At 52.9% G+C, this 27860-nt stretch overlaps 2 protein-coding genes across 3 annotated transcripts; one reads left to right on the forward strand and one right to left on the reverse strand.

Moving 5' to 3' along the window:
* The first annotated feature begins 120 nt into the window (after positions 1 to 120).
* On the forward strand, positions 121 to 1916 carry MMP24OS (MMP24 opposite strand). 2 transcript variants are annotated; one of them, XR_003793256.1, is made up of 3 exons: positions 121 to 349; positions 594 to 1300; positions 1714 to 1916. XR_003793256.1 is itself a non-coding variant. In XM_029221374.1 (3 exons), exon 3 carries the CDS (start codon positions 743 to 745, stop codon positions 959 to 961), a length of 219 nt encoding a protein of 72 aa, XP_029077207.1. In that variant the 5' UTR covers positions 121 to 349; positions 594 to 665; positions 740 to 742; the 3' UTR covers positions 962 to 1501. The 2 variants fall into 2 exon arrangements, 1 of the variants encoding a protein (XP_029077207.1); XM_029221374.1 differs by lacking the exon at positions 1714 to 1916 and having other exon boundaries at positions 594 to 665; positions 740 to 1501.
* MMP24 (matrix metallopeptidase 24) lies at positions 1694 to 27860 on the reverse strand. Its single transcript, XM_029221372.1, has 8 exons — positions 27714 to 27860; positions 22431 to 22547; positions 20451 to 20755; positions 12859 to 13020; positions 10348 to 10562; positions 7827 to 7965; positions 6149 to 6415; positions 1694 to 4335 (listed from the first exon to the last, which is right to left on the reverse strand). The coding sequence occupies exons 1-8, from the start codon at positions 27767 to 27769 to the stop codon at positions 3998 to 4000; spliced, it is 1599 nt and encodes a 532-aa protein (XP_029077205.1). The 5' UTR covers positions 27770 to 27860; the 3' UTR covers positions 1694 to 3997.

A 27860-nucleotide genomic window follows, 5' to 3' on the forward strand; every position in this document is an offset into this window, starting at 1 on the left:
ACTCAGCCCCCCACCATTGTTCCGGGGGGAGGTGGGGTAGGATGCACACACACCCCTTAGTTCTACAGTCTTCCACTCCTCTCCCCCCATCACCAGATAGGCGGTTTCATCCCAGGACAAGAGGAAGCAGCACTCTCCACTGTACTTCTCCCATTTTCCACACAACTTCAGCCTCATACTTTTGGCTTCAAAGATGAGTCTGTTTCAACTCTCTCCTAGGCCAGTGTGAGGATCCTGAAGGGCTCTGGGGCACCTGGCTACAGGGCAGTCTTGTCCTCTTTCACCCAGGGTGGATGGAGGTTTGCTGGCCTGGCTGCTAGGTGCCCAGGACCGCCTCAGACCAATCTCGGTAGGCCCTTTCCTTTAGCGCCTTGGGTGGGTGCGGAGCCGGGCTGGAGAGGCGAGGGTAGCTGGGGCGGCTCCAAGCGTCTCCGCGTTGCTCGCGGGGCGGGGCCCCGGGGCTTCGGGCGGGTGTGGCCGGTTGCTGGTGGGTGGGTCGGGTTTGCTGGGCCCCGCCCCTGAAACCTTCCTCGCGGGCGGTCAGGGGGCGGGGTTCGTGCGCCGTGGCGTCACAACGCCAGTCCCTCCTGAAGGTGCTGCGCAGGCGAGCTGGAAGCGGAGGCCGGCACTGGGATTCTCCTGACCGGCGGCTCGGGCGGTGCGAGGTGAGGGTCGGGCCCTGCCGGGGCGGGGGTGGCGTGCGGCCCGTCCCGTACCTGACGGGCCTCTCGTCCTGCAGAACATGGGAGCTCAGCTGAGCGGTGGCCAGGGCGCCGCGCAGCCGGTGCAGCCCGCGCAGCCCCAGCCCCAGCCCCAGCCCCAGCCCCAACCTCAACCTCAGACCCACCCCCAACCCCAGCCCGCGGCGCCCGAGGGCCCTGGGCGGCCCTGGCCAGAGCCCGGCCCCTGGGGGCCGCTGGACGACGTGCGCTTCCTTATCGTCTGCACCTCCTGGTACTGACTCGTCGCCCTCCGCACTTACCGCCCGCCGCCTCCTGTCATCCTGTACGCCTCTCCTGCTCGGGTCCTTGTCGTCTCTCCCCACCTTCCGCCACCCCGGAGACGCGCGGAGAGTCGGGGAGCTCGCTGGGGACTGGAAGGAAGCCTCCTCCGCAGCCTCGCCTTGGGACACCGTCTTGCCTCTGGCCCCTCCCGCTACCCCAGATTCGTTGGCTTCTCAGCCTGCACCCAGACCAGCTCAGACCTTCGTGTTCATCCCCACCCCACAGTTTCTCCAGCCGTCTGGGTGCTGGGGCAGCCTTTCCTGTCACTGGCTTCCAGAACCAGGCCAGGGCTCTTGGTAAGAAGACCCCAAGGCTGCTGACCTAATCTCACCTCATTTTTCCCTGTTGCCAAGAACTGGGCTCTTGCTTTTGTCCTTGGTCATGGCACCATGTGCCTTGACTTGAGAAAAGACCTTGCCACAGTGAACCTGCCCATACCTCTCCTGGGAGGGGTTGCTCCGCCATCCTGGGTGCCACCCTGGCATTATCTGGCTGTTTTCCTGAGACCCCAGTAACAGAGGGCCTCCAGGGCCAGCCTTTTGGAGAGAGGGGGCATCTGATTTTTGGGCCGGCAGATGAGATGCATGGGGCACCTCCCAGACACTGCAAAGCACCCTGTCTCCCAGAAGCTTCTTAAGGCCACCCAGAACCTGATCCTTGTTCCCGCATCCCAGGGAAATGACACACTCTGTATTTTTGTTTTATTTAGAAATGATTTAAAAAACATTATACAAAGGCTGATCAGTTTAAAATGTGACTGACACTGAAATGCTGTGATGTTCCCCAGACTGAGGGGAAGCTGGGCTCTGGGACCTCCAGTGCTTTGCCCCTCTGTCTGCCCTGTCCTGGGATGATGGACAAACGGATGACCACAAGGCAGGAGAATCCATGATTGGAAGCCTCCAGGCTGAGCCCTCTCTGGGCCTGGCCCTGCATCCCTCACATCTGCAGCCTGGGCTGCCTGCCTCCATCTCCTGCTCTTTCTCAGCTGACCTCGGTAGTACCAGGAGCCAGTGGGGAGCCTGGGGGGCCTAGAGCTTTCAAGAAGTGAGAGCACCAACCTGAGGAGTGGAGAGGGACCCGGAAGGGGAGAAGGGAGGCCAAGAAAAGATGGATAAAGGAGACACTTCTGATCTCATCTTGGACCCCAGAGGGGTCTAGCAAGCCCACTGGGTGGCCTGGGCAAGTAACAGCCTCTCTGTGCTTCATTTGAGGGCACAGTGAGAGTTATCCTTGGCCTCCCAGGGACTGCATGAGTTACACGTGAGCGGACAGGGGTGAGCTAATAAAGTGCTTTGCAAAGTATAAAACACTGTACAAACCTATGAATCACTAATATCTCTGCAGTTGTTCCCCACCCGCCCCAGGGAGCCCGCCCTTGGCCAAAATGAGAAAAAACAGGATGATGACAGGGAACACAGTGGACCCATATAGGTGTCTCTGGGATGAGATATTTTGCTCAAGACAGCTCCCAGAGTCCTTGTCTGCTACAGGTTAAGCAGACTCAAAGCCCAGAGGCCATGGGGTGGGGGCAAGGCCCATGCAGGCTCAGAGGCCCTGCCAGCACCCTGGAGACTGACACCTCTGCTTGGATTTGGCAGGGAGCCAGTGGACATAGTTGAACCCATTGGTTTTGCCTCCGGCTCCGTAGTGACAAGCAGGGCTGCCTCTTACTGGGTTGGAGTGAGGCAAGCCGAGCCCTAGGAATTCCTGCCAGAGACAGTGAGGGGCGGGCCCCTAGGCTTGGGGTTGTTACCAGTTGTGGCTGCCCTTTTCCGAAGAGCAATGCAGGATGATGGGCCCAGAGAGCTGGGTTAGCAGGGGCCAAGCTCATGGTATAAACACTGCTTCTGGGCTGAGAGATTGAAGTGGTCTCAGGGTAGCTAGGGGTGTGGGCTCTGAGCACTTCAGAAGGCTGCCCTGGGCCCCTTAACCCAAGGCCGTGAGAATGTTGGCCCAGAGCTATTTCCGTCTCACCTCACTAGTCAGGCTGAGTCCTCAGGCCACAAGCGACAGGCTGGAGCAGGGCCAGGGACTTGGGGGATGGGGAGAGGAATGGGAGAGTGGAGGACAGCTACAAACTCAGATCAGCCTCCGAGATGGGGTCAGCTCCTGCTCCAGCCCTTTAGCCTCATTAGCGGGGCCCAGCTCCTGGCGTGTCTGGGCACTAGAGTGGCCTTAACAGCACCTTGGTCCTTATCGCTGGGGGGAGGGCTGGCCTCATCACCAAGACAGTCACCTCTAATTCACCTAAAGCCTCAAGCAGCCTTTGCAGAATGGGACTTTAAACAATAGTGACAGGACATTGAAATATTCACGACATGACAGCTGGGTCCTTGTCAGACCCAGCTGGGCCACAGTCCTGCCTGCAGCATGTGACCCTAAATCCTGGGTCTCAGGAGACCCTGACGTGTGGAGCAGGTTTCTTGAGGGATCTGCTGTTGCCAGCAGAGGAAACCCAGGCTTGTTGCCCACTGTGTCGGCAGCAGGGGTCCTGTAGCCTTGGAGGACGGTGGGGTAGGGGTGGGGGGACATCTGACCAGCAGGTGTTGGCAATGGGGGACCAGGACTGGTGGCATCTCCCAGATGGGGCTGAGACCGCTAGCGCTGGCTTCCCACAGAAGGTGCTGGGTCCAGCCAGGTACAGATGGCGCTGTGGTGCCTCGTGGACGCCACAGGGCGCAGTGACCACGGGCCTCCTCCTGGCATGGTCCCTGCCTCCTGATGGGGCCTGGCCTATTCCCTTGAGTAGGGAGCAGTTTACCCAGGACAGAAGGCTGGCAGCAGGGTGCCAGACACCCACCCTGGGGCACAGCTGCCATCACTCCCTGCCCCATGCTCAGCCTAGGCCAATGCACCACCACTTCGGCTACATGACCCCTGGCCTAGGGCCATGCTGGCCCCGGTGGGCAGTGGCCAGAGCTGCCCCTCAGACCCTGGTGAGGAAGGGCCTGGCTGGCCAGACCGAGTGGACAGAGAGGGCTCTGGGCTGCTCACACCCACTCCTGGACTGGCCGCTTATAGTAGGTGACAGGCTGAGGGCCTGCCTTGTTCTTGAACTGGAAGATGGTGTAGACCAGCACCAGGATGCAGAGGGACAGGATGCAGGGGATGACCACGGCCACTGCATTCACAGAGCCTGGCACGTCGTTGATGGTCACCATGATGTCCACATCGTCCTGGGGCAGCCGCCGCTCCTTGCGCCTCTCCACCTCCTTCTGGTTGCAGCCCATCCAGTCACGCAGGATGTTGCGCGGGTAGCCTGGCTCCACGCTTAGTTTCTGGTTGTCAAATTTCCAGTAGTCCCGGCCCTTGTAGAAGTAGGTGTAATCTGCAGAAACACGGCCCATCATCACCATCCCAGACACTTCCCTGCACCTGTTCTGCACCAGCGTGAGAGGGCCCAGGGTGCTGTGGCAGCGTGGAGGAGGGGCGCCTCTCCCACCTGGGAGGAGCCCAAGAGGAGCTCTGAAAGGCGGGTGGGCACGTGACGTGGTGGGGGCGTGTTGGAACTCTTGGAGGTAGGCAAGCGGTGCCTTGCACATCCTGCAAGTGGTGTGGCTGGTCGTGGAGGACGACCTGCCCAGCTGCAGAGAGGCACCTGGGACCTGGAGCAGCCCACCCTGTCATCTCAAAGGTGTTGGGAAGCCACTGAGGGGCTGGAAGTAGCATTGGTAAGCTCATTTTGTGCTTCCCAGACAGGACTCTTCTCAGCCCTGGGTCTCAGCTCTGCCATCCTGTGCCCATAGCCTTGCCCTTCCCCCATGTGAGTCAGATCAAGCCCCCAACTTAAGGCTTGGACGGCACTGTCTCCATAGCTCTAGGGCTGAGCCAGCTCCTGCCTGAGCCAAGGGAGGCAGGGAGCAAGATTTCTCCCGTTGACGGAGGGCACCACCTCTTCGCAGTTATCACGGACTTTTTTTGGCTTGGCACACGTGACTGTGCAACACAGATTGCAGGGTCGTTGGGACCCTGCTGGGGGAGGGGCTGGAAGGAAAAGAGGCAGCAGGGCTTGGCAACCACCACAAGGCTTCCTGCAGCAGCGTTATCGCCCCGCCAGTCCACAGACACAGAGCAACTCACACTCTCCTATTGGCCGGCTCCCCACCTTGGCTGGGATTTTCATTGGCTGAAGTTCTTGATGTCACCTGTCTCTGAGGCTCCCCAGAAAGTGAGACCATGTGTGTAAAGCATCAGGTACACAGGAGAGCCACCAAATAGCGGCTCTGCCCCTGTGGCTGCTGGCTTTGTTACCGGTGACGTCTCCTTGGAGAGCCCTTCCTGACGACCCTCTCTCACATGGCCCTCTCCCTAGATGCTCTCTGGCAAATGCTTTCCCTTATTGCATTTGTTGCCACTTTGTTTTTTGCCTCTAGACTGGGAGCCAGGGATGCAAGGCAAGTCTTGTTCTAAGCTCCATCCCCAGCCCTCCCACACAACCTGGCTCTCAGCAATTATTGTGGAGTAAATGAATGACACCTGACATTCCATAAAAACTAAAACACCCCAACAAGATAATAATGATGATAACAGCTAAAACTTAGTAAGCAGTAGAGGTGGGATATGAAACCAGCCAGGCTGGCTCCAGGGTCTGTGCTTTTGACCAGATGAGCAGAGATGGATTCAACAAATATCCATGGATAGCCACTCTGCACCTGGCAAGTCCCAGCCCCTCTTCTTGAGAAGCTTCTAGTCCGGAGCAGGGAGAGGCTGTGAGTCAGCCTGGCCTCCAGGAGGAGCTTAGGAAATGTCTCATAATTAGAAAATGCTTCTCTCTTATCTTTAAGCCCTGTGAAAAAGCACCTTTGAACCACCACATCCATCATTTCAGATCTGTTACCTTGAGGGACTCCTAGAGTACACCTGAGGACCACTGTTTGAGAAATGCTATCTGAGGGAATGAAGTCAGTCTATGAAAACATCTCTCAATTGCGAATGATCCCTACAGATGAGAAATTGTGACTTGGCTGCTGGTAAGAGAGGATTAATTTACTGTGTAAACATGGGTCGATATGAAGCACTTGTCTTTACCACCAGGCGGTGTTTCTCAAACCTGGATACCTTGAGAGTATGCCCGTGGGCCCCGGTGAGACCCACGTAAAATCAGACTCCCCCTCACAAAACCCAGCCGGTTTCTTACGTACATCCTTCCTTGCTGATGAAGGCCCCTTGGGGAGCCTGGGGGATGCCCTTCCACACGGTGATGGGCTTGGGATAGCCAGGGTCCGTGGCCCGCCGCTCCTCGCTGTAGCGCCAGTACCGCTCGCCTTTGAAAAAGTAGGTCTTGCCCACAGGTTCCCAGCGCAGAGCTGTGTCAATGCCTTCTCGGGGCAGACAGCTGCCCAGCTCCCCCAGGCTGTGGGGGTACCCAGGCTCCACCGTCACCTCCTTAAACACCCAGTACTTGTCACCTGTGGCCAAGAGGAACCCAGGATTAGCCTTCCTCGGTCATTCATGCTGGAGGTTGTGGATAGAGCCACTTGCCCATCATCCACTGGGACCAAAGTCATTCATGGAGCCAGTGTCAGGGGGAGACGGCCCTGGTCCTGCTTGATCCCTGTGGCGGAGGAGGCTGAGGCCTCTTGGCTCAGGCAGAGCTTAGGGGGCAAGAAGCCAGAATCCAGTCTCAGATCCTGGGCAACTCGCCCCACGCTGCCCAGGCTCCGTGCCCCACCCTCTTTTCCTTTCGTGTGACTTGCTCCTTTTTCCTTTCCGGGTGACCTCAGCCTCTCACGGCTTCACACACACACTAGTACTCCCCCAACCTTCTACCAGTGACACCCAACTCTGAGGCTGCCGCTCTCCCAGTGGACCTGGGCACCAGGCCCAGGACCCTGATTGCCCACTGTCCTCTGGGCATTTCCAGGTCGGCTTCCGGAGTTCCTCCTCTCCACCCCAGGGACTCCCTCCCTCACCACCTGTCTGCCTCCCAGTGTCCCCAAGAAGGTGGCATCACCCTCTCTTTCCTTCTCCTCTCAGCACTTAGCCTCTCACAAGGCCTTGTCAGCCTCCTAGCCTCACTGCTCCTCCCTGGTACAGGCCTTACAGACATCGCTCTCCTCAACTCCAGCAGCCGTCTCAGAAACGGCCTCCTGCCTCTGCCTGGATTGCCGCCTGCCCTCTGGCTCTCTGCTGCTCAGAAACAAACAGTGAACTTCCAGCATTGCCCTGATGGATTAAGACCACAGTCCGGCTGGGCAGCCAGGGCTCCTCAGGACTCTCCCCTAAACTACCTTTCCAGGCCACTTCTCACAGCTCTCTGGTGGGGCTCCATGGCTGTCTGGTGGGTCTTCTAAAGCCCTTTGAACTATTCCTTTGCCCATGCTGTTCCTTCCCCTTGGAATGCTTTTCTCACTCCTCACTATCTGAATCTTACTCTTCTGAGGCCTGGCCCAAGTCAAGATAATCGAAGTGAAACAACCTAGCACAGGGTGGGCCTGCCATACAGCTAGTTCCCCCTCCTCCCCTGGCCTCTGCAGCCTGCGTGACCTCCCCGCCTCCAGGCTCTTACAGAACTCACAGGGTGGCCTTCCATGGAGCACTGGATGGTCTTCAGTTGTCTGCACCTCCCTCTACTTTGTGGGGGTGAGGCTTGTCACCCCACCAACTTCGGCACATACAGACCCTCAGCAATCACTCCCTGACTTAATTTCTCTGCCTGCAGGGATCTGTCCTGTCAGATGGCAGTGTTTCTGTTAGAGCTAGAAGGACCCTTGCAGCTCATCTGCCTCCCACCCTGCCTCTTCCAGTTTACAGGTGGAAAAAGGGGGTCCCGAGAAGGGCAGGAAAGCGTGCCAGGTCCTTCTGCACAGGCCACGTTACCTTTGAAGAAGACAAATCTTCCATCAGCCCTTTCATAGGCTGCGTCTATGCGGGCGGGCAGGCCTTTCCAGAACTGCTCGATCTGCATGGGGTAGCCCTCCTGTACCCGGTTATTGCGCAGGCGCCAGAACCAGCGATCCTGGGGGTTAAGGCAAGGAAAGAAAGAGGCATAGCCTTTGAACCCAGAGATCTCAGCCCTGGGGCTCAGGCCCCAACAACCCAACACGTTCCCCTGGGCCCAGCCTTGCAACCCTCCCTGATGTCTGCTTCTATCTTTCAAAGCCCAATGAGGAAGATAAAATGCCCATCAACTCTCTTCACATAAGGCTCCTGATGTCTCTTGCTGCCCAAGGGGCCATGAGACAGAGCCAGCAGACAGGCCTGGTGGGCAGAGGAGGCGTCGTGGGGAGCTGGAAGGGATGATGCAGGGCCCGGGATGACCACATGAGGGCAGCAGAGAGTCACCGACGTCAGCGGGGCCCCTCCCCAGGCTGGTGGGAAGCAGGGGTTGGTCACTGAGCCCGGGCAGAGTGCCCTCCTCACGGCTGGCTCCAGCCAGCAGGGTAAGGTCTGTGGGAAGCAAGCCATGGAAATTCCCCCAAGCCCCGGGTGTGAGTGAATTCAGTTTCCTCCTCTTACAGTTGCGTGACCTGGGGCTCAGTACTTAAAGAGCCTCACCTGCAAAGGGGGGTAATAGTGGGGGTCAGATGAGAGATTATAGGTGAAGTGCCTAGAACAGTATAGGGCACATAGTCAACGTTAAGTAAATGGCAGCTCAATAGGCCAAGAATGTGAAAAAAGCCCTCCTCCTCAAATTGGTGCCTGGTCCCACTGCAGCCCTGGTTGGTAGGCAGTCTGGGCGAGGCCTGTAACCTCCTAGGACCTCCGTTTTCTTATGTGTGAATGGGAATGATAAAACCCAGACTCGCTTAGGAACCGTTCAGTTGGAGGATCCAAGGGTGCAGAAGAATGAACATGATACACAAAAATGGTACAGGGGCTTCCCTGGTGGCACAGTGGTTAAGAATCTGCCTGCCAATGCAGGGAACACGGGTTCAAGCCCTGGTCCGGGAAGATTCCATAGGCCGCGGAGCAACTAAGCCTGTGCACCACAACTACTGAGCCTACGCTCTAGAGCCCACGAGCCACAACTACTGAGCCCACGTGCCACAACTAGTGAAGCCCACGTGCCTAGAGCCCGTGCTCTGCAACAAGAGAAGCCACCACAATGAGAAGCCCGCGCATCGCAACGAAGAGTAGCCCCCGCTCACCACAACTAGAGAAAGCTTGCGCGCAGCAACAAAGACCCAACGCAGCCAAAAAAAAAAAGGTACAAAAGCTAGAAAAGTTTTTTTTTTTTTTAGGTGTTTTACAAAGCACTTTCACATCCAGTTTTTTAAACCTTATTTTGACTTTCACAACTCCTCTTAAGTAGATCTGAGATACACAGAGTCTTAGGGAAGGCCAAGTGACTCTCCTTGAGCCATGCAGTGAGAGCAGGACTGGGGCTGACCCCTGTCGCCTGATTCTTGGTCAGAGCTCAAAGCTTGCTGGTGAGAATTCCACAAGGTGAGTGGGGCAGCTCTCCACAGCCAGCCAGTGTGACAGAGACACGCTGTCAGCGGAGGGCCTCTTGTGCTGTTGGCCGGGAGTGTGGTCAGCAGGCAGTTTTCAACTGTCAACCTCGCTGGGGATGGCCTAGCTCCAGAGAGCTCCCCCAAGGTCATGCCCCCCCCTCACCCATTGACTGAATAAAGTTCCAGCCTTTTGGGGCCCAACATGGGACAACTCTGACGGGCCATTCTAGCTCCGGAACTCGCTGTGGGCATGGCCGGGTCTGCAGTGGATCTAGTTGCTGCTTATCTTCTCCGGCCCCATCGTGCTTCCCTCCCCTCCTTCCCACAGATGTGGATCCCAGAGGTGCTCCCTGGTCAAAATCTTGCATCCCAAACACTGTCCCAGAGCCTGCTTCCCTGAGAACCCAACTGCAACACACTGAGCAGGCTGCCACCCTGCAACCCATGGCTAGAGGGACAGGAACAGACCAGGGGACAAGATGTAGCCTGGCCAGCTTCCTGTCAGGCGGTCCTCTGAACCAGCCCTGGCAGGATCCGGAGACAGATGCAGCCACTGCTGTGCCAGCCCCTACTCCAAGCCAACGTCTTCACAGCCATGACTCCTTTGATCTGCACACACCCTTCATTAGAGAAATGACCCTCCCAGCCCTCAGATGGAGAAACTGAGGTCCAGACAAGGGAGGTGACTTGCTCAGAGTCACAGAGTGGAGGCCGGTCTCCAGCACTTTCCCCCCAGCGTTAACCCTCAGGAAGGGGCAGGGTCACCACTTCCCGCCTCCCTCTTGGAAAGAAGTCCATTCACCCAGCAGCACCAGGAAGAGACCTCATGGCCTGGCCGCTGGGCTAGCTCCCCTCCAGGCCCCACAGCAGGCCTAATCCCAGAGCAGCAGCTCTCTCCCGCCCCAGGTGGGGGAAGGAGTTGGAGGGGAGCCCCGAGGTCCTACCTTAAACACAAACATCTCGCCCCGGAAGAGGGCCACCGTGTTGAAGTTGCCGTCACAGATGTTGGGTTTGGCACCTGGTGTGGCTGGCCGGTCCCCCAGGGGCGGCCGAGGGGGCCTGGGCTGGCGCTCATGCTTCCTCTCAGACGGTGAGTGGATCCTGCGGACGGGGAGTGTGGGGAGGGGCCTTGTGGGCTCCAGGGGCTCCGCGGGGGGTCCTGGAGAGAGGGGCTGCATCTTAGAGAAGGGCCAGGCGTGCCCTGCCCCCCGCTGCCATTGCCTCATCCTCACCCGGGCAGCTCTGAGACAAGCCTGTCACACTCCAGCCTCCTGTCCCCCCTCTCCCATTGTTTACTCCCCCAGTCTTTGAGAAAATCCATGAAAAGAGCCGTTAAATGGGAACTCCCATCTTTCCACCCCCAAATCTGGTATCATCTCTTTCTTCTCTCCTGTTACGAGAGAGGACATGTCCCTTCTTAGGCTCAGTGTCCCCTACCCTCTCTGTCTGCTCCCCCCATTCTTTATCCTGCTCCAGCATGGCCTCTGCCTCGTCATCCACTGAAACTGCTGTCAAGATCACCAATGACCTCCATGTTGCCAAATCCAACATTACTTGACCCAAACTTTGATGTCCATATGGATCATTCAGGGATCTTGATAAAATGCAGATTGTGACTCAGAGGGTCTGGGGTGGGGCCTTCGATTCTGTGTTTCTTCAAGCTCTCAGGTGATGCCAGAGTTACTGGTCTGAGGCCCACACTTTGAGTAGCAAGATCATACAAACACTTTCCTTGAAACACTCTTCTCTCTTTTCCAGAACCCTGCACTCTTGGTTTTCCTCCTACCTCGTGTACTGTTCCTTCTCAGCCTGCTTTGCTGGCGGCCTTTCCTCATCCACCCTGCTCTAAAGGTCGGCATGCCCCTGTGTCCTCTCCTCTCCCCTCCCTTCCCCTTCTCTGTCTGTCTGTCTGTCTCTGTCTCTCTCTCTGTCTTTCTCTCTCTATTTTGGTCCTAGGTCAGTGCTTCTCAACTTGGGCTGCATATTAGGATCACCTGGGGAACTTTTAAAACCTCCTGATGTTCAGAAGTCACCCCAGACCAATTAAAACCAAATTTCTGGGGGTGAAGGCTGGGTATCAGTTTTTTTTTTTTTTTTTTTTGCTGTACGCGGGCCTCTCACTGCTGTGGCCTCTCCCGTTGTGGAGCACAGGCTCCGGACGCGCAGGCTCAGCGGCCATGGCTCACAGGCCCAGCCGCTCCGCGGCATGTGGGGTCTTCCCGGACCGGGGCACGAACCCGTGTCCCCTGCATTGGCAGGCGGACTCTCAACCACTGCGCCACCAGGGAAGCCCCAGTATTTTTTTAAATTGAAATCCCAAGGTGATTCCAATGCACTGCCAAGTTGAGAATCACTACCCGAAGGGATCTCTTCCAGGTTCATGGCTTTAAAGACCTCTGTTCAAGCTGTCCCATAGAACGTTCTGTGATGACATACATGTCCTATATATCTGCACTGTCCCATACAGAAGCCTCTAGCCACGTGTGGCTATTGAGCACTTGCAATGAGAGACTAGTTATTAGTGCGGCAGAAGAACTGAAGTTTTAATTTTATTTAATTCTAATTAATAGAAATTTAAATAGCCACATGTGGCTAGTGGCTACCGTATTGAACAACAAAGATCCCAGATCAATATTCCAGCCCACATCTCTGAGCTACAGAGGTCAATCTATTGCTCCACAGTTACAAAAGCCAGAAACCTCACCCCTGTGTCTAATCTATCAGCAAATAGCGTCCATTTTATTTTCAAAAGACCTCCTAGTCCCCACTACCTGTCCAGTCCTCTGCTGCCTCACCTGTGGAGATCCTGCCCATCCTCCAGGCTTTGGGTGGGGCGCGACCTCCTCTGTGAGGTCCTCAGGGCCTCCAAGAAGAGCCCTCCTCCCGTACTCCACAGCCTGGGGGCTGTAGGGGCTGTGCCATGTGGACATGCGTTTGCTGTAATAAACTGGTCTTCCCATCTCCACCGACTTGACGAGAACAAGAACTTCCCACACCAGTGTGAACAGAGAATGGGGTGGCATGGTAGCAGGCCCCTCAAATCTTATCAAGATATCAGCCTAGTTTGTCTTTTTCTTGTTTAAGAAAAAAGCTCTGGTAATAATACTTATCCTATTGTATCACCATTACTTGGGCAGATGGGTGACTCTCTTGGCTAGAGGTGGGACCCCTTGAGAGGGAACTAGAGGAGGTGAGAGGGAGGTGGGGGAGGGGGGAGGCGGGTAGAGTAGGGGGAGTGGGAGGCTCTCTGTTCACTTTTGTCCCTCCCAGTTGCAGCTCAGACCCTCCCCTAGGTTTCCCAAGTGTGCAGGGAAGGAGGGGGGTGGGGGAGGAGCCTTGCAGACAGCAGTCAGAGGCCCAGGTCCCCAGCCGCCCCCCAACCCTCTGCCCCGACAGGCAGGCAGTCATGGCCCAGCCCAAGGAAGGAACGGTGGCCCCTCTCCCCTGCCACACACCGTAGATCTTCTGGATGCCCTGGAGATCATCCTGAGGCAGCTTGAAGTTGTGTGTCTCCATGTACTGGTAGAAGGGTGCCATGATGGCGCTGGGGTCGTTGGAGTGCTCCAGTCCCAGCGCGTGGCCCAGCTCATGCACAGCCACCAGGAAGAGGTCATTCCCTGTGGAGGGGGAGATGGGGAGGTGCCCAGGGCACCCACTCAGGTGTCAGTCAGTCAGTCAGTCAGTCCATTACTTCAGCAAACACCTAGTATAAGCTTTGTGCCAGGCCCTGTCCCGGACACTGGGACATACACACCCCTACCTTCCAGAACACTCCATATAGTGGTGGATAGGGACAGAGAAACAAAATAAGTGAAATTAGTGTTCCAGGTGCTTCTACAGCTGTCTATAAGGGTCGAGTGAGGATTCCGAGGAGGGAGGAGTCATTTACGCTTGAAGGAAGATGTTCAGGGAAAGCTTCATGAAGGTGAGGCTTAAGGTGAGTCTAGAAAGATAAGAAGTTGGTCAGCAGAATGGATTCAGTGGGAAGGAGAGGGAGAGGGGCGGAGGTGGCATTGCTGGCTGAGAGAATGCTATGAACAACGTCCAGGGACAAGCAGTTTCATTCCACTTGGCTCCGGAACAAAGCAGGAGGGGAGGGCCAGAGGGAGATGAGGTCAGCCAGGCTGGCACGCAGGGCTTGTGATGCCATGCAAAGGAATTTGGATTGGCTTCTTGGCCAGTGGGGGGTTTAAGCAGGTTGGTGTCGGGGATGGGGGGGCTGGTGGTGACATGATGAAATCACTCTGGCTGCAGTTGGAGGAAGGATTAGGGGGTGATGAGACCAGAGGCAGGGGGATCAGTGGGGTTGGTCTGGAAGCCAGTATGAGGGTCCCGGTGAGAGATGAAAAGAGCCTGAGCTAAGGCAGGCAGGCTCTGTGACGGGCAGAGGGGAGTCCTGGGGGCGGCAGGCTGGCGGTCATCTTCAGAGACTCGGGGGCAGGCGGAGCCTTGGTCGTGCAGCAGCTCTCTGTCCTGAAAGGACTGAGCTATGGCCAAGATCAACGCAGGGATTCAAATGCGAGTGAAAACGAAAGGTCCAGTTACTGAAAGTGGGACACGGGATCCCGAGGGTGAAGCTGAGGGAGCAACGCAGCAGAGTGGTCGTGAGCCTGGGCCCCTGAATAGGACAGGTCTCGTTCATTTCCAGCTCTACCCCAGTGAGCTTTGTGAATTCGGTCAGAAGGTCTACCCTCTGAGCCCCAATTTCCTTATTTGTACAACGCGGAGGTCGTACCTACTTCAGAGGGTTGTGTGAGGACCGGATAGGATAAGATGTGTAAAGGGCATGATGCTGCATGGCAGCTGTTGTCACCATGCATAAGACAGGAGCTTGGTCCCTGGAACAAGCCCGTTGACCAGAAAGGAAGCACGAGGCACTTGGGGTCCCAGCAACCAGATCCTCTTAAAGCCAACTCCCCTGAACTTCTGGGTCAGGCCTGGGACAGGGCAAGGCCTGACTTTGAGGGGATTAAGCAGCCCTGGCTTTGGGGAAGAAATGCAAGGGGCAGGGAGTTGAGCAGGCCGTCGAATCAACAGTCCTGACTCATATTATGTCCAGTTATAGACTCCTGCTTGCCTTGACCTGTGGCATTTGAATGTCCCTTGAGCCCTGCCTCTGTTGCCCAGCGCTAATGCATGTCACAGTCCAGTCCTGCCACCTTGAAGTGCAGGCGAGGCTGCCAAGAGCCCAGGAGGTGGTCAGGAGTCCTAGTGCTCACTCTGGCCCCAGTGGCACTGGCCAAGCTGCCGTACCCCAGCCCGGCTGAGGGCCCCACGAGGGTCAGATGAGCCTGGGGATTGTGTCTGGCCTTCCTGGCTAAGGTCTTGGGAAGAGAGAATAGCCCTATGGGGCAGACTCAGTCACACACACATGCATGCCGGCCGCTCCACGGACACCACCAGTACCTTCAGCGAAGGGTGGATGGGCAAGATCAGGGGAAGTTTGGCCAAGAGCCTGGGGCTGGCCTTCTGCTGGGGCAGGGCAGGCTGGCATTAGGAGGCCAGGCCTCCCCCAGTTCCTTCCTCAGGTCCTGGCCCCTCTGGCAGCGGGGAAGGGTGAGCTCATCTCTGAGCTCCATCCCAAACAAAGGTGGCTGCTCGCGCCAATGGAAGAGAGCCCTGCTTCCTGGGGTCCGGTCCTGGCTCTGCTCCTGGCCCGTTCTGTGACCCGGGACAAGCTGTTTGGGCTTCTGTCTCCTGACTAGGCTCTTCCTCAGGGAGCATCCGCAGGGATTTCAGCTGAGAGCCAGGGAGCAGGGCTCTGAGCGCCTGGCTAGACTCTAAACCTTTGTCCTCAGCCTGTGTCTATTACTCTGTAAGCCTCTGTGCTGGGTCTCTGCAGAGAACAGGAGTAAGCCCTTGAAGGAAAGGGGTCTGTGGGTTTGTTCCAGGGACCAAAAGGCAGAGAGAGGAGAGCTGGGGAGCTGGCATCCTACTGCACAGAAACCCAAGAGACCTGTTAAGTGGGGGCTGCTCTGGGGAGATGGAAGGAGAGTGTGGAGGGGCAGGAGAACTCCAGAAAAAGCAGAGGGATGGAAAAGACCCACATGCTTTATGGGCAGGAGGCTGGTAAGGGCTTCACCACCCAAGAGGATGAAAGGCAGAGAAGCAGAGTGGTCAGAAGTGTAGTCCCTGGGGGTCTGACTGCCATGACTCCCGGCTCTGCCATGTCCTAGCAGTGTGACATTTTAAATCTCTTCCTCTGTAAAATAAAGGGATTAATGGTAGCTTCGTCATAAGAATGGGGTGAAGATTAATGAGGCAAGGTACAGAAAGCACTCACACCACCTCCAGGCACAGAACTATCACGGTTAATTAGCAAGTTCACGTTAAGCTATGTATGAAGGACCAGCATCCTCAACAGGGAGAGTTCCCTTGAGCTGGGAGCTCAAGTCCTTGGGCTTCCTAGCAAGCACCCAACAGTCTACTTGGCTACTCCAGTGTATCTTGTCTCTGCTTCATTTCCTTCTCTTGGGACCTCCATCTTTGGTGAGTCCCATCTCATTGACTCCTGAAACCCTCCCAAAGGTTACAACATTTCCTTTTGCCTCTATTCTTTTGCCAATGCTGTCCCCTCTACCTGGAATAACCTTACTCCTTCAAAGTTCAGCTGAATGCCACATCCTCCAGGGAGCCTTCCTTGATTTCCCTAACCAGCAATGACTGCTTCCTCCTATACACTTTCCCAGCAGTGTATCTGTATCATCTTTATGGCCCTGACCACTTTCCACCCTACATCATAGCCAGGAGCACACACTGTCTTCTGCTCCAGGACTATGAGCTCCTTGAGGGAAAGCTCTGTGCTGGACAAGCCAGGATGGAACAGTGCCAAATGTTCAGTATTTTTTCCAGGTGTTGTCTTTGGACCATCTGCAGCAGAACCAACTGGAGTGATTGTTAAAAATTCAGAGTCCTGGGTTTGACACAAGTAATGTCTTCTTTGGATGAGAGTCAGGACTTTGCTCTGGAAAACCAAGCATGAACTATCCAGACGCAGTTCATAACCCCAGCAATAGATTGCTAGGAGCTGGGACGCAGCCATTGCCCTAGGATGGTTTTTGGAAGGACAGCAAAGGAACCAAGATTGATTGAGCACCTATACGTTATCTCGTTTAATTTCCACATAAACTCAGCGAGGGCGTGATGCAGCCTCCCGGGAATTTTTGTTTGTTGGCTTTCTTCTCTGTTCTTCTGCCACTTACTGTGTGAACGTCTCAACCACTCAGAACTTTCCTTTCCTCAGCACCCTGCCCAGTCTAGCTCCCAGGGTGGGGAGGAACCACTGTAGTAACTGCGGAAAGACTGTCCCCTCCAAAGGGCTGGTCCCCATGACGCTTCCCGTCTTGTCACCTTCCCCAGGGCTGGGCTCCCTCCCCAGCAGAGCTTAGTGAATTCTGCTGACTTCACTGCTTGACCCATTGGAAAGGGATGAGGATACAGGGTGCCTGGGAGGCTCCCCGAAATCAGCTTAAAGGTGTGGTGGGCCAGATCGCCCTTCGCACAGACTCCAAAGAAGTGGAGAATCGGAATCCCCTTTACATTCTAGTGGTTCTCCAGGAGAGCCTTTTCAACACACAGGTGGAGGGGATTCTGATTCAGGAGTTTGCGGTTAGGGCTTAGGCAACCTTTTTAAAATAAAGTCCCCCGCGGGAATTTTATAGTGGTTGGGTCAGGCTGACACACCTGAAGCAACTGCTCAAACTTCACGTCGCTAAGAGGGGGACGGCCTGTGTCACACGTGCTTCCTAACGTGATGCAACGGGGGGACCAGCACCACCTGGGAAGCATCCTCGCCAAAAAGGTCAATCCAGTCAGGCCTGTAGATCTACTCAGGCTACATGGGGAAGAGAGACATGGTAAAAGTGAACCTAAGTCAGACAGAGAAAGACAAATGCCATATGATATTGCTTATATGTGGAATCTTAAAAAAAGGGTACAAATGAACTTATCTACAAAACAGACATAGTTATAGATGTAGAAAATGAACTTATGGTTACCATGCGGTAAGAAGGGGCGAGGGATAAATTGGAAGATTGGGATCGACATATACACACTGCTATATATAAAATAGATAACTAATTTCTTCAACAGATATAGGGAGAAAAGAGAAGCAAGGTGACTGCTGTAAACGAAAAGGGCCTTAAGAGACGAATGATGTGTGGATGCTCTTTGGATCCTGTTGCAAGCAAACAACCGTTCAAGACATTTTTGAGGTAATTTGGGAAAATGAACACTGGGTATTGGATTTTAAGAAATTATTGCTAATTTTGTCGGGTTGGTCATGATTTTGTGGTTGTGTTAAAGATAATCTGTTAGAGGTATGTAATAGAGTATTTAGAGGTGAGACCTGAGCTTTTCCTTAAAATACGTCACCAAAAAACAAAGGGGGTCGGGGAGGGTAGATGAAACAGCACTGACGTAATGTTGATAACTGCTGAAGCAGGGTGATGGGTGCCTGGGGGCGTTCACATTATCATTCTCCCTACTTGGTAAGTTTAAAATTTTCTGTAATGGAAATTTAGAATAGAGAAGAAAGCTAATAAACAAAAAATTCCCGGGAGGCTGCGCTCACGCCCTCGCTGAGTTTATGTGGAAATTAAACGAGATAACGTATAGGTGCTCAATCAATCTTGGTTCCTTTCCTCTCCTTCCAAATGCCGTCCTATGGCAATGGCTGCCTTCCGGTTCCTAGCAGTCTATTGCTGGGGTTATGAGCTGCAACTGGATAGTTCTGCTTGGTTTTCCAGAGCAAAGTCCTGACTCTTTTTTTTCTTTTTCTTTTTTTTTTTCTGAAGTCCTGACTCTTGTCCAAAGAAGACATTAGCTATCTTGGAATTTCTATCCGAATTCTTGGTCATTCATCAGGATGGGGTGGAACAGATGAGAGGGTGCTGGGATGGAGCCCATCCACAGGTCCCAGCTCCTTCCCACACACACCACCAGAAGTTCTCAGGAATTTGAGACTGGTCCAAGGTCTCCACCAGCAAGGAGCAGTTGTGGGAAGTGCACACCCAGGGCTGGGAAAGGCAGGGTAGAGGAGGAATGTCCTTAATAATTCATGTATCTCTATCAGGGCTATGACTGTTATCAGCTAACAGCGCCTGGCACATAACAGTGGCTCAAAAATGTTAGTTCTCCTCTCCTCACGCTTTATCAGTTAGCACAGACAACCATTGGTTGACACTGATCCAAGAATAAGAACAAGATAAAGAATAGGTGTTCAGAAAACCAGGAAACACATCCAAGACATAAGGGAGAGGATTCCTGGGCTGAGGAAATGGAGCTAGATAGGAAAGAAGACCAAAGAAGAGGGTGGGGGACAAAGAGAAATGTAGCAGTTTCATAACTTTGCCTAGGCTGAGCCTTGGCCACATCACCTCCTGAACCACCCTTTGACAGACAGGACAAGAGTCGTGATCCCTGATCCATGCAATGATATGAAATGCTTTTAAGGAGGCAGTCCCCACCTACAGACAGCAGACACAGCCTCAGAGGAAATGGGCCTTTAAAGTCTGCTCTCAGCCTGAAGCATCTCCAAGGAAAAAGAAGGCCTAGTGTTTCCCCAACTTGCCTAAGCTTAAGAATTGGAATTTCCAGGGGAAGGGCCTGGGAATCCATGTTTATAACAAGAACCTGGTTGATTCTTATGATCAGGCAAGTTAGGGAAACTCTGGGGATTAAGACAGTGTTTCTCAAGGTAATGGACGCCTGCCTCAGAAGCACTTGGGGAATTTATGAGACCATGTGCAGATTCCCAGGCCTGAACCCAGAACCAGAGAATCAGAATAGCAAGAGGTTAGGGGCCTGGAGCCTGGAATCTGAATTCTTAAAAAAGGTTTCTAGGTGATTCTGATGTGCCCTGCAGTCGGAGAGCCATGGAAACAGCATGGTGGCAAAGAGTATGGGCTCTGGAATCATGATGTCCGGGTTTGAAAACGTATTTCCCCATTCACCAACTGTGGGACCTTAGTAGGTTACTTACTGTTTCTCTACACCTCAGTTTACCTATCTGTAAAATGGGGATGATAATAACATATACATATTATACAGTATGTGGAAAACACTTGACATGGGCCTTAGAATATTAACATACTAATTCTAATCTATTATAATCTAAAATAGAATTGAATTGAATCCTCTGTCCCTCTTTCCTCCAGAGTCCTACTGCATTTTCTTGGTACTTCTGCTACGTCCTTCAGTACAGTCTGCCTTGCGACAGGGTGACTTATGTATACATCTGTCTCCCCGACTCGACTCTGGACTTCCAAAGGGCAGAGACTGTGTCTTTTTTAAATGTTCAAACACGTGCATCATGTTCCATTAGAGTCGGAAGGGCCTTTAGAAGTCACCTAATCCAGCCCCTCATCTGACAGATGAGGGGACTGAGGGTGAATGATGCGCCCCTCATCACATGGCCAGTGGTTGAACTACAGTCTGAGCCCTGGCACTGCTGCCTACCAGCTATGCCATCTGAGCCTCAAACTCTTCATCTTAAAAAAGGGCATAATGATGTGCAGTTGCCTACTTACTAAGCGGTTGCCTTGCAGGTAAGCACTGATGAAGAACTCTTGCAACCTGAGGAGCATTGTTACGATTACTGCAGACAGGATGCTAGAGTAATTACGGGGCCTATTATGCACTTGTGAGGTTGACATAAGGGAGAGAGTCTGTCATGTTTTCCCACAGCATGGCCTTTGAAGCCCTCATCAGTCAGGCCACAGCCTACCACTTTCAGCCTTAAGCCTTTTAGCCTTTTCCTCCAGCCTCTGATCCATTACTTTACCGTCTTATTCATGGCCTAGACTTTCCTCCTAACTCAGTCCAATTAGACCATTTACTAAGTGATCTGACCCATCTCCCTGGCCCTGGCCCTGATGGATCAACTGTTGAATATTATCAGAGACCACAGTTCCCACCCTCTTAGGGTCTTAGTCCTTGGACAAGAAGCTCTAGAAACCAGGACACTCAACAGTGGTATCCTCCAAGCTCTTCCTCAAGGCTTCTTTCCCTGACAGCCAAGTAACCCCCTGTCCCCTCATGACCTTACCATCGTGGTTGGCATTTCCTAATGTCCATGGCTCGTCTGAATCAAAGTGAGTGTCTCCACCAATCCCTGGGCCAGGGAAGTAGGCATGAGCCAGGAATCCCCCTTCGCCATCAAACGGGGAGCTGTCGCCATGGAAGCCAGAAGCAAAGAAGATCATGATGTCGGCCTCCTTCCGGTCACTTTTGATTTCATGGTAGGGCACCTCTTCAAAGGTCAGCGGGGTCACCTTCTGCCACACATCGAAAGCCTGGCGAATAGCTTTCCGCGTGTCTAACTCACCCACCTTTGGGGTGTAGTTGTGAATGCTGGTGAGAGAGGGGAGGATTGATAGGGAGGAACAGACCAAGAATCAGAGACCAGCAGAGCTAAAAGGAAAACCAGAGGCCACGTGGGCCTAGAATTCTGCTGAGGTACCTCAGGGGTTGAGGAAGAGGTTGGGTGGGCAGGGCTCTGGGTCCCCACCTCTGCCTTTTTACTTAGTGTTTTTATATTTGATCTCTGAAAAAGCTTGTGTTGAATTTGTAGAAAAAAGATTAAGTTGTGCATGGCATTTCCTAAATTTTAAGCTTTTCTCCCAATACATAAAAATGTACGTTTATAAAATTTATAAAAACACTTAAACAGGGACTTTTCTGGTGGTGCAGTGGTTAAGACTCCATGCTTCCAATGCAGGGTGCCCGGGTTTGATCCTTGGTCAGGGAACTAGATCTCACATGTCGCAACTAAGAGTTCACATGCCACAACTAAGGAGTCCGCCTGCCGCAACTAAGGAGCCCGCGAGCTGCAGCTAAGACCCAGCACAACCAAATAAATAAATTAAATAAATAAATATTTTTTAAAAACCCACTTAAACAGTGGAGAGTTTAAGTCAAATATCCTGTAAAAAAATCTTTGGCACCAACTACTACTGTTTGTCTACGTAGAAGCTGGTATAGGGTGGCATGTGATTAAATCAGTTATAGGTTTAACTATGTAAGGTTACTGTATCCATATTGCATGGTTCTCCACGATGGAGCATCACTACTTCTGGCTGCTCTGCCCCATGAACACCTGGGGCAAAGACTATTCACCCATTCTACAGGTAAGGAAACTGAAGCCCAGAGAGGTTGCGTGGTAGAAGTTAAGGTTAGAATTGGGTTAGAAGCCACTTCTAACTCTACTCTTGAGGAGACTCTAAGGCTATGCAGTTACTAACCCAGATTCTTCTTAAGTTTCCTCCTCTTGTCAGATTTCTGAAAACATCCTGTTCTGGTCTCTACAGCTTGTGAGCAGGAGAGTCCTTAGCTCAGCCCAAAGGATCTTTGTCTCAGATCATACTCCTGAACCCAGGGATCCACCTGAGATGGAATCAGAGACTTGAGAGGTACCAAACAGGGCCCAGCTGAGCCTGCCCTATGCCTGGCCCTGACCCCACCCCATCTGAATCCTGATGTCTGCGTCTGCTGTGATGGGATCCTTCATCCCTGCCCTTGGTCGCTGGGCTGACTTGGAGCCTGATCCTGCTTTGCCCAGACAGTCAAGGGATGACAACTGTTGCAATTCAGTTCCCAGCTCTTTATGCTCCTTAAGAAACAACTGGAACTCTGTGCTGGGAATCTCGGCTGAAGTCCATTAATCAGGCTAAGTGGGGAAGGGATCCAGATCAGAGGGAGTGGGGTTTGGCAAGCAGCAATAGGGAGGATGGGTTCAGCCATGGTTCTTTATCCCAGGTGAAAGTTACCGAACATACCCCACTTCCCGTAACTAAAAACTCTAGGAATCTGAACAGAGCATAACTCATGAGCCCCTAAAGGACCAAAGAAACCTGAAGCTGGAGACGTAGCATCCTCTGGACGCTACAAGGAGAACAAAGTCATGGGGTCTCAGAGCCTGGCCCTGATCACAGACCCACCTACAGTGTGAGCCTCAGAAACTCAGGCCGGGAAAAATCAGAGTCAGGGTGGAGCCAAAGCCAAGGAGGAGGAGAGGGAGTTGAGGCACCTGTAGGTGATGTGCTTCTGCCGCCACTTCTGTCCTGTCAGGGCATAGCGCTTGTTTCTCCGCCTGCGGCTCAAGTGCGGGTGATCAGGGACGCCACATCGGGGTTTCTTCATCCACCTGGGCAGAGAGAGGACACACACACACACACACCAACACTGTGGTCCCTGGACACTCTAGGAAGGCACTGCAGCTCCCCGGTCCCAGGCTGAATGGCAACATGCACACTCAACCCAGACTCTGGGCCCCTGGCTCTGATGGGGTCCCCGAAAGGAACACGATCGACTGCTCGATTCATCACTTCATTCACTCCTAACTGAATATGAGGAAGCGCTGCTGCATAAGAGACTGGGAGTCAGAAGACACGGGCTTGCTAGTTCCAGCTCCGTCACTAATCATAGGAGCCCAGGCAAGCGACTGAGTCAATGTGAGCCTCAGCTTCCTCATCGGCAGCGTGAGAATTCTAGTTCTCGCTGGTCTTAGCTTGTGGGGAGCCTCCAAGGAGGGAATGCACGCGGAAATGCTCTGTAAATGAAATTAGATCACATCACTCCCTGCTTTAAAACCTCCCAATGATCTCCCCAGTCACCTAGAATAAAACTCAAACTCCTCACGTTGGCCCACAGCCCCTACGTGATCCGCGATCTAACCCCCACCTACGCGTGATGACACCGGCACCCCCTGCTTCCCCACAGGCACTCTGCTCCAGCTCCAGTGGCCTCCCTGCTGTGCCTTGAACATGCTAAGATCATTCAGCTCAGGGTTTTGCATTTGCTGTGTCCTCTGCTTGCCATGCCCTTCTTCACATGGTTTGTTCCCTTACTTCATGAAGGTCTCTGCTCGAATGTCACCCTTTCCAAGAGGACTTCCCTGCCACCCTCTCTAAAATAATTTCCCCCTCCCCATCCCACCTCTATCTGTTTACCCCGCTTAATTTTTCTTTATATCCTTTATCATTGCCTGAAATTACATCATATCTTAGCTTTTTGTTTATTCTTTGTCTCTCTTACCAGGTTCTAACTCCATAAGGACAGGAACCTTGCCTGTATCCCCAGTGCCAGCACAGTGCCTGACTCAGAAGGTGTTCAAGAATGATTTGTTGAATGAATGAATGAGAACTTTCCCATGGTAGAAAGGCATAGCTTGGAAGACAGTAAAGTCTCTTTCACTCCAGGTGTTCAAAAAGTGGCTGAACAGGACTTCCCTGGTGGCACAGTGGTTAAGGGTCCGCCTGCCAACGCAGGGGACACGGGTTCGAGCCCTAGTCTGGGAAGATCCCACATGCCGCGGAGCAACTGAGCCCATGTGCCACAACTACTGAAGCCCGTGCTCCTCAACAAGAGAAACCACCACAATGAGAAGCCTGCGCACCACAATAAAGAGCAGCCTCTGCTCACCGCAACTAGAGAAAGCCCGCGTGCAGCAACGAAGAAGACCCAACACAGCCAAAAATAAAAATAAATAAATAAAAAAGTGGCTGAAAAACTGTAGGACTTGGAGTGTAGTTATCGGCAGCACTTAACTACCCTGTATTGTGATTTGAAATCCATTAGTCTGTTGTCTCTAGTAAATAGTAAATTCTTTGAGGACAGGAACTGTTTTGTGTTCATCGTGTCCTTAGAAGCTAGCCCTGTGCTTGGAACTAAGTAAATCCTGATAACTGTTTGCTGTCAGGTTAGGTTGCATTAGGGAACAGTGAGCCTGGGACTTCATTGGGGATATAAAATAGGGGCCAGGATAGGAGATTTAAAAGATCACGGCTGATTGGAAGGGCCATCCTTGCATTTCATGTCTCTGTGCTGCCCTAATGACCAGCTCACTGAACTATAGATTGAGATCGCTGGGGGAAAAACAGTCTGGCCTTATTTGCAGTTGTTGAAAGCAGTTGCCTTTGGCAATAGAGAGAAAAGGAGACAGAGACTATTTTAACCAAATATTAAGGGACTTGAGGGACTTAACCAGGTCTTACTCATTTTGTATGCTTTACATCACCTAGAATGTCCACACTCGGAAATCAATAACAAAAGACAAAATAATAACAATAACATGCATGGGTATAAATGTTGATCATTTTCACAGTGTTCACTTACTTTTTTTAAAAAAAAATAAATTTGATTCTCAAAACAGCTCTGTGAGGTAATCAGAAATGATTGATCCCAATTTTACAGACGAGGGAAAAGGTACAGAGATAAATCGAGTAACTTGCAAACTATAGCAAACTGTGAGGCAGGACTGGGACTTCGTTGAATGAATGAATGAACTATTAATTAATGCAATTTGAGAAACAAAAGCTGGGGCTTTTCTTCTTTATTTTTCTTTTCTGTGCTTAGCACAAGTTTGGGTTAGAGGAACTATGTTTGTTGAATGAATGAAGGAGTGAATAATGTGCGATATTTCCCAAGGTAGGCACTCAAAAATAGTATTTTAAAGTGCTAATCTAGCTTCCTTTCACTGACAGTCCCTGGGAAGAGACCCAGGAGGCACCTCCAGGAGGCTGAACTAGACCTGGAAGGGCCCCCAGGGAGGAAACAGGCCCAGAGAGAGGCAGCGATTGCCCAAGGTCACAGAGCTGGAGCCAAAACTAAGGTCTCCAAGTTCTACCCGCAAACACCTTCCGCATCAGGTCTGGGATTAAGTGCGAGCACCTTCCTCCTTCCCAAGCCTCCAAAACAGCGTTCCCCGCCTTCCTACGAAGAGCTGGGGGCAGAGTGGCAAGTGGGAAATGCCATCTTCCTCCCTCAGACCTTTCCCTCTGCCTCCTTCTCTTGCTGCCACCTGCCACTCTCTGAAGCCTGTCCAACAGGCCTGCGGCTTCTGGAACAGAGCGAAACCCAAGGCCAGGTGGTGCCGCAGCAGACACACCAGTGCTCCTGCCCCGGGATGTGCTGCCATGAGCCCTGCACAAAGCCCTCAAAATAACCTCCGCTTTGAAAGGCGGTCAAGCTCTCTTTGACCAGCTGGCTCGTGAGGCCACAGGGCCAAGGAGTCCACTGTACTCACAGCATCATAGGAGCGGTCAAATGTATTATCTCAGAATTTCACAATCAGAGAATTTGAGGAATAGAAAATGTTCATACAGAATTTTAGTATCATAAAACCCCAGACTCGGACTTCCCTGGTGGCACAGTGGTTAAGAATCTGCCTGCCAATGCAGGGGACACGGATTCGAGCCCTGGTCTGGGAAGATCCCACATGCCGTGGAGCAACTAAGCCCGTGCGCCACAACTACTGAGCCCGCGCTCTAGAGCCTGCGAGCCACAGCTACTGAGCCTGTGTTCCACAACTACCGAAGCCCGCGTGCCTAGACCCCGTGCTCCACAACAAGAGAAGCCACCACAATGAGAAGCCCACACACCGCAACGAAGAGTAGCCCCCGCTCGCCACAACTAGAGAGAGCCCGCGCACAGCTACAACGAAGACCCAATGCAGCCAAAAAATAAATTAAAAAAAAAAAAAGAATCCGCCTTCCAATGCAGGGGATGCGGGTTCGATCCCTGGTCGGGGAACTAAGACCCCAAATGTCGTGAGGCAACTAAGCCCACGCACCACAACTACTGAACCCGCGCACCACAACGAAAAATCCCGTATGCCGCAACTAAGACCCGACACAGCCAAAAAACAAAACAAAACAAAAAACCCCCAGACTCACTAAATTTTAAAAGCTTAGAATAATGGAATCTAGAATTTAAAAGTCAAAAATCCAACACTTCCCCCACCCACCCCCGTGTAAATGAACAAGATGAGGCCCAGAGAGATGCTTATCTCAAGGAGTGACTCACCCAAGGGATGGATTGATCCTGGATCCACAATTGGCTAGATTTCCTGTTCTCCACCCACTGACTTCCCTGCATCCTCCCCCAGCCCCGCTCCTTCTTTCCACCTGAGCTCGGGCTCTTGCCCCTCCCCCACTGCTTGGGAAACTCACTCCAGCTCTTGGTCATGCCTTCGTGGCAGCTATGGCTTTTCTTAAACAGCTTTAATAACTTTCATGGCTATTCCTTAAAAATATATATAATATACTCAACTCTCTTCCATCTTAAACAAACAAAAATTCATCCCTCTCTAGCTCCAACCAGGGACTGAACCCCGGCCATGGCAGTGGATGCCCAGAATCCTAACCACTAGGCCATCAGGCAACTCCCACTGATCAGCTTCTTGAAAGTTGTCTCTACCTTTGTCATCTCCACTCCTCACCTCCCCTTCTCCCCACCGCAATCTGACTTTCCTGCCACCACTCCAGGGAGGTTTCAATGGCCAACCTCTTTGTTACTAAACTCAGCAGACACCTTTCAGTCTCCTGTTTGACCACTATGGCAGCCGACCCAGCTGACCATCCCCCTTCACCGCCATGGCATCCCCGCCCTGGGCTTCCTTCACCTCTCAGGCTGCTCCTTCTCGGCTTGTTTTTTTTTTTGCGGTACACGGGCCTCTCACTGCTGTGGCCTCTCCCGTTGCGGAGCACAGGCTCCGGACGCGCAGGCTCAGCGTCCATGGCTCACGGGCCCAGCCGCTCCGCGAAATGTGGGATCTTCCCGGACCGGGGCATGAACCCGTGCCCCCTGCATTGGCAGGCGGACTCTCAACCACTGCGCCACCAGGGAAGCCCTCTCGGCTTATTTTGTGAGTTCCATCCCAAGCACTCTTCTCTCCCTCCTCTTTATCCTCTCCCTGAGTATAAAAACCATCCCTGTAGCTTGGCTTACTTGTCATTACCTCCTAAGTATCTCCCTGAACCTCAGTGTTTCCTTCTGAGTTCTAGACCAGTGTAGCTAGATGATGGTGTTTTTCACTAAATGGGGAGCCTCTGGAGGGCAGGGATCAAAGGACCAAGCCCAGTGCCTGGCACACGCAGGCATTCAGCAAATACTTGATAAATGGGAATAGTGGAATAAGACTTGCCAACTCATTATTATTTTAGAGTCTCTGTATCAAGTGAGATGTGGACATCTCAGGAATGCCAGAGGGGTGACTCACAGACCCACAAGTTATTAGTGTCAGAGGAGATTTAAGACCATCTATAACCAAACCCTTTATTGTGCTGATAAGGAAACTGAGACCCAGAAGGGTTAAGAGTCTTGTCCAAGGTCACACAGCAAGTTTACGGCAGAGCACATCCCCAGCTCACATAGGAAAGGGCACCTCGGGGTACTCCCTCCCAGGATGACACTGCAGGGGTAAAAGATAGGAAGGTAGGATGGGCATGGTATACAGATGAGGCCATGACAAATGTGAACCCAAATGTAAGTCTGGAAAGTTCAAAGGCACAATGTCCTATGCAAATCTTACTCGATTGTTGTCTGATCCAACACACCGGTGACTGGGATCCCGTAAAACTGCTGCATAGTGGCGACTGCTGACTGTAAGGCCTTCCCTGAGTGCAACGCAGATGCCCGTGAGTCATAGGGCAGCAGATAGCCGTATGACTTTAACCAG

This window comes from Monodon monoceros, unplaced genomic scaffold (assembly GCF_005190385.1).
Source record: "Monodon monoceros isolate NGI ecotype Baffin Bay Population unplaced genomic scaffold, NGI_Narwhal_1 Super_Scaffold_13, whole genome shotgun sequence".
In the NCBI taxonomy this organism is placed as follows: Eukaryota; Metazoa; Chordata; class Mammalia; order Artiodactyla; family Monodontidae; genus Monodon; species Monodon monoceros.

What these genes read in the sequence shown, in the direction of transcription:
- MMP24 (XM_029221372.1), bottom strand. Translation starts at nt 27,769, where the DNA reads ATGCAGCAGTTTTACGGGATCCCAGTCACCGGTGTGTTGGATCAGACA. An exon ending in GGGCATCCAGAAGATCTACG is followed by an intron (nt 10,563 to 12,858) that starts GTGTGTGGCAGG and finishes CCCTCTCTCCAG; the next exon opens with GACCCCCCGCGGAGCCCCTG. An exon ending in AAGATTTGTCTTCTTCAAAG is followed by an intron (nt 6,416 to 7,826) that starts GTAACGTGGCCT and finishes TCTTGGCCACAG; the next exon opens with GTGACAAGTACTGGGTGTTT.
- MMP24OS (XM_029221374.1), top strand. Translation starts at nt 743, where the DNA reads ATGGGAGCTCAGCTGAGCGGTGGCCAGGGCGCCGCGCAGCCGGTGCAG.